This window comes from Diachasmimorpha longicaudata, chromosome 19, assembly GCF_034640455.1.
Source record: "Diachasmimorpha longicaudata isolate KC_UGA_2023 chromosome 19, iyDiaLong2, whole genome shotgun sequence".
Lineage (NCBI taxonomy): Eukaryota > Metazoa > Arthropoda > Insecta > Hymenoptera > Braconidae > Diachasmimorpha > Diachasmimorpha longicaudata.
Genome location: NC_087243.1, coordinates 2,714,154 through 2,719,025, shown reverse-complemented (window position 1 = coordinate 2,719,025; position 4,872 = coordinate 2,714,154). Strand labels below are relative to the sequence as shown.

The following is a 4,872-nucleotide window of genomic DNA, read 5'->3' as shown; positions in this document are numbered from 1 at the left end:
CGCAAACGACACAATGACTGCGCATCACCCGATGGCGGCGGCGTCCCCCTCGCCCTGTCGCGCCTGCGCACTCCGCTTTGTCCTCTCGATCACGCGCATGCGCTGTGCCGGGAGGGAGACAAAGGACGCTACCCCCCGCAGTTCCCTGAAACCCACCAGTTGCATACAACGTAATTAAATTTATTCGCGGGTATAACTCTGTAAGTGTTAATTGATTTCGTACGTGGATAAATCAACCGTGATAATGAATAAATAATTAACGTTGTGAGACATAATTCGTCGAATAAATCTTTGGCGTGTGGTAAATATCAGAAATTCTGTGAAATCCGCCAATTCCAGGAATTTCCACCGACGCGTTCGTGGCGTGCCCTCGTAATTTGATGAAAAATGCTATTAACTAATTAGTCAGTGGTGATTAAACATTTTATTCGTGTTCGTTATGAAGTGTTGAGTGTTTCTATCGTAAAAACAGTGAAAATCAACGTTTATTTAATTTATTGTGAATAATAATGGTGATGGCCCGGCGAAAAGGACGCCAACAAGACGAACAGCGCATGCGCGCGGCCGGCAAGGGGGGGGAGCGGGGCGCATGCGCTTTTCCAAGAAGAAGACAAAGGACGCTACCCCCCACAGATCAGTGGACGCCACCAGTTGAATACGACGCAGTTGAATTTATTCGCCGGCATAAATCTGTAAGTATTTATTTATTTTATTGTTAATTTCGCTCTCGGGATTAGATTGTTGTCTAGTTAGATAAATATATGTGAAGGGAACGTTGAAAAAGTGAAATAAAATAGAAAAATCGAACCGGCGTCTGTGCAATGGCGTCGGATGCGTCATTTTAAACAAAGACAGTTCAGGGGGTAATTCTTTGTTTTACCTAACAAATAATTGTTTATTAGTTATTAGAAGATTAATATTACGGCTCGTGTTATGAAATATTCACGAGGATCAATAGAATTTCGAATACGACCATCAGAAAAAAATCAGATTTTTTTTTTTCGAAGAAAAATCTCCTGAAAAAAATGGCGTAACATTTATTAATATTTTATTAATTATTAGACCGGTAAAAATTAATTAAAAAAATATATCGTTTAAATTTGTAATGTCGCGGGTACCTTTACCAAGTTCTTCAAGTTTGAATTCCCCCAATGAAGACGTTGCTCCGCCCACCGGGTCCGAAGGGCCTCAGTTCAAATATTTTTGAATTCAAAAGGTGATCGTGACATTTTTAGGTCCACAAAACAATAAATTTCAATTCATTTTTCCATATTTTATTCTCTTTAATAGTTTGAGGGAGTAAACAAATGATATAATTGATTGTTTATATAAAGTTGATACTAAACTTTTTTTATTCAAAGAAATTAACAATCTACAGCCCATCGTCTTTGATATAAAATGATAAAAAATCCCATAAGTTTATTTATTTCATGAGAAAACGAATTAATGAATTGGAATATTTCAGATGGCGTTTTGTTGGAACCCCAGGAGCATGGCCTGGACAACATCTCCTGGATGCATCTCCAGGCGATCATCACTACTCCCTGGCAGCATCAGAAGTGCATTTGCATTTTTGCAACTGAGGAGTTTGCTGCTGATTTGATTGCCAGTGCTGTAAGCATTGGCTATTGGATCCTCCTCTGACCACATCAGGATGACCCGGGCGTATTCTGGACGAGAATCCAGTTTGTGGGAGAACGTCAACTGCATTGAGTGAGTGAAACCAATTATTATTATTAAAAATAACATTCTCAGGAATGTTATTATGATTTGGTACATTTTTAGCGAAGATTCCAGCCAAAAACTCAACTCTATTAATTTTTCTTAATCAAAAATTAATTATTAATAATACTATTGCTATTGGAAAAGTTTAAATAGAAATTTTGGAATTTTAAAATCGAATAGAACAACAATTAATGAAAAATCCAGACGATTTTCCACGAAATTCATTAGTTTTTTATAAAATTCGTTGTGAATATTCCCAAAAATTAACATAAATTGGGGAAAAACTTGAAACTATTTAACTCATTATTATTATTCTTGAAGAATAATTGTTAATAACCATCGGGGGTTATTTATAAATTGAGAAACAAATAGAATTCTAGGAAAATTAAAAACGATATTAAGTCCAAACGATTTCGAATTTTCGTATCTCATTATCAAGTAAGTAAACATTATTTCTCAATAAACACTGAAAATGATAATTACCTTAGCTGGTACGATAATCGGTTTTGCGTAATTCCCTGTCAATCGATTGAGAAAGGGAATAGCGAATAAATGTGCAGTGACAGTAGCAGAAACTGGATTACCAGGCAAACAAATAAAATATTTAGTTTTTCCATCGTATTGACATGTTGCAAAAGTCGTGGGTTTGCCCGGTTTCATGTTAACTCTGCCAAAATGAATGTCAGCGTTGAAAATTTGCGTTAGAATGGGCTTGAGCATGTCCCTGTCTCCCATTGACACTGATCCAGTTGTCACAAGGACATCTACATGACTCAGTGCCTCTTTTATCGCATCAATCATGACATTCTCATCATCGATAGCAATACCCATGTCCTGGGGGGTGTAACCAGCCTCCTGGAACAGCATCATGAGAGTTATCTTGTTGCTGTCGTATACGTGACCAGGTCGGGGTTGTTCACCCGCTTGTTGTAGTTCATTTCCAGTTGAGAGTATACCAATTGTTGGGAGCTTTGTGACCTGGACTTTGGTGGTGCCACATGAGGATAAAATTCCGGTTTCAACAGCACCGATTCTGGTGTGACGTTTTAGGATTAGGGAACCCTCCTTGATGTCGCTACCAATGGGTCTGATGTCCTGATTTATTGTGGGGGGAATTAGAATTTCGATTGTTTTTTCCTCTTTTCCGTCGGATGTTTTCTCCAGGAGTTTTGTGTCCTCCACTTGGACGACTGCTGTTGCTTCCTCAGGAACTGGGGCACCTGTGTTCACACGAACACAGTATCCTGGTTCCAGTTTTATGGATCCTGGCTGGAAGAATCGATTTTTCATTTAGGAAATTGAAATAAATTAATTGTTTGAAATTAATTGTTTGATGGAAATGGGAATTTGTGAGAACTTTAACAGGAATTTTTCCATAAAATTTCGTTATCTCTTCGGAATTTTACGGTAATTAGTATTAATTAACAAAATATTACGTAAAATCATCGTCGTATCCTACAACATTCCCTCAAAATTACTTTTTTTCTGTAATTTTGAAGGTAAATGTTGTTAGAAAATTTTAATTGAACTTTTACTGAATTTCTTGGACTTTTCTGGGCACCATTTTCATAATCGATCCCTAAATATCAGTTTCGTAATTTTTCTGAAGATTTTCCTCCACTTTGCATTCGTTTTGGTCAGCAAATTCCCAAAAAGTAAATTTTTTTTCTGAAAAAAAAATGGAATTAACGTCAATTTTTGGAGTATTATTTCTTCTTACTGAGTGTCCAGCTTCTAGTCCACCCAGTACTTGTCTCTGTCCACCACCATCACTGGCAATAACCGCGTATCCATCCTTGATGGAGGCCCTGAAGGGAGGTAGATCACAATGGGCTCGAACATCCTCAGCGAGAATTCTCCCATGACATTTCCACAGCTCCACGAATTCGTTCTCCCCCTGCCAGCTGTACCTCTTGATGATGTCTTCAGCTTCTTTCATCGATATCATGGGGTAGGGTGATTCTCTCAGTCGTCCAGCCACGTGCCCCAGGTTCATAGCTATTGTCTCGTTCCCTGAATGATGTCTGCATTGACTGTTCTGGACGTGTTCGTGAGTCTTCTCGATTTTTGGTTTTAAATTCAAGAGGAGATCGACAGCGTGGGGTACAGCTGGTGCGATAGCTTCGAAACATTCTCTCGCAGCTTTGGGGGAACCGGGGAGATTTATTATCAGGGTTTTGTTGCGAATACCACAGATGAGTCTAGAAGGAATTGATCAGTGGTGATTAGGGGTTTCCAGACGTTTTTTTAAAGACTAGGGAAGAGATTGTCGATGGAGAAGGTCCTGGTAACGTGAAAAATGATTTTTGTGATTGAATGAAGGGCTGAGGGTGGTACCTGGACAGTGCAGCCATTGGGGTGATCTTCAGACTAGTCATCAACATGACTAGGGCCAGTCCAGGTGCCTCTTTGTGGATGATCTTCCTCGTAGCTTCTGGAGTGACATCTCTGGGTGAAAAACCAGTTCCTCCAGTTGTTAGAATCACGTTCAGGTTCTCATTGTCTGACCAGTTTGTCAGGACTTCCTGGAATTATTTGGGGTGTGAGGATTTTTCATGGGGTTGGGGATTAGTTAGTTACCATGATGGTGAACTCGTTGTCGGGGACGATCTGGACTTGGGCAACATGTCCTTTGATGATTCTTCCAGTGTCTGTACTGTGATCGATTATCAGATGTATTAATTCCTCTCCACTTTTGTCTTTTGTTGGATCACGTGCACAAGTGTCGCTGACTAAAAATATCAGGGTGTTTGTTTACTTAACCTCAAATTGATTTGATAGATTTTTTCGTCCTGAGACTGTTAATTGGTCCTGGTGAACCTCGAAGAAGGGGTTGAAGGAGTATTTTGTTTAGAAATATCGTAGGGAATGACTGGAATGTCTGGAAATCTCTTCTTACCTGTTAATATTCCGAATGTTAGCGGTGCCATATTGTCTATTGACTTCTCATCACAGCCACTCGGAGACTGGGGTGACTTACAGCGGGGAACTTACGTAATTGCGATAAACAGTCGAGTAAATGAATTATCTGGAGAATTAAATCGGTCAAGTGATCACTTGAATTCGTTTGAAAAATTGTCAGTAAATTATGGAATATTTGTTTATTATTTTTTGGTGAACTACAGGAGATGGGGGGTCATTTTGCCC

At 39.2% G+C, this 4,872-nt stretch overlaps 1 protein-coding gene across 1 annotated transcript; it reads right to left on the bottom strand.

Moving 5' to 3' along the window:
* Positions 1–1,258: 1,258 nt before the first annotated feature.
* Positions 1,259–4,776, bottom strand: LOC135171417 (gephyrin). The gene is made up of 6 exons (XM_064137949.1): positions 4,625–4,776; positions 4,306–4,457; positions 4,063–4,250; positions 3,446–3,926; positions 2,209–2,994; positions 1,259–1,704 (listed from the first exon to the last, which is right to left on the bottom strand). The coding sequence occupies exons 1-6, from the start codon at positions 4,653–4,655 to the stop codon at positions 1,462–1,464; spliced, it is 1,881 nt and encodes a 626-aa protein (XP_063994019.1). The 5' UTR covers positions 4,656–4,776; the 3' UTR covers positions 1,259–1,461.
* Between the last annotated feature and the right edge of the window lie 96 nt (positions 4,777–4,872).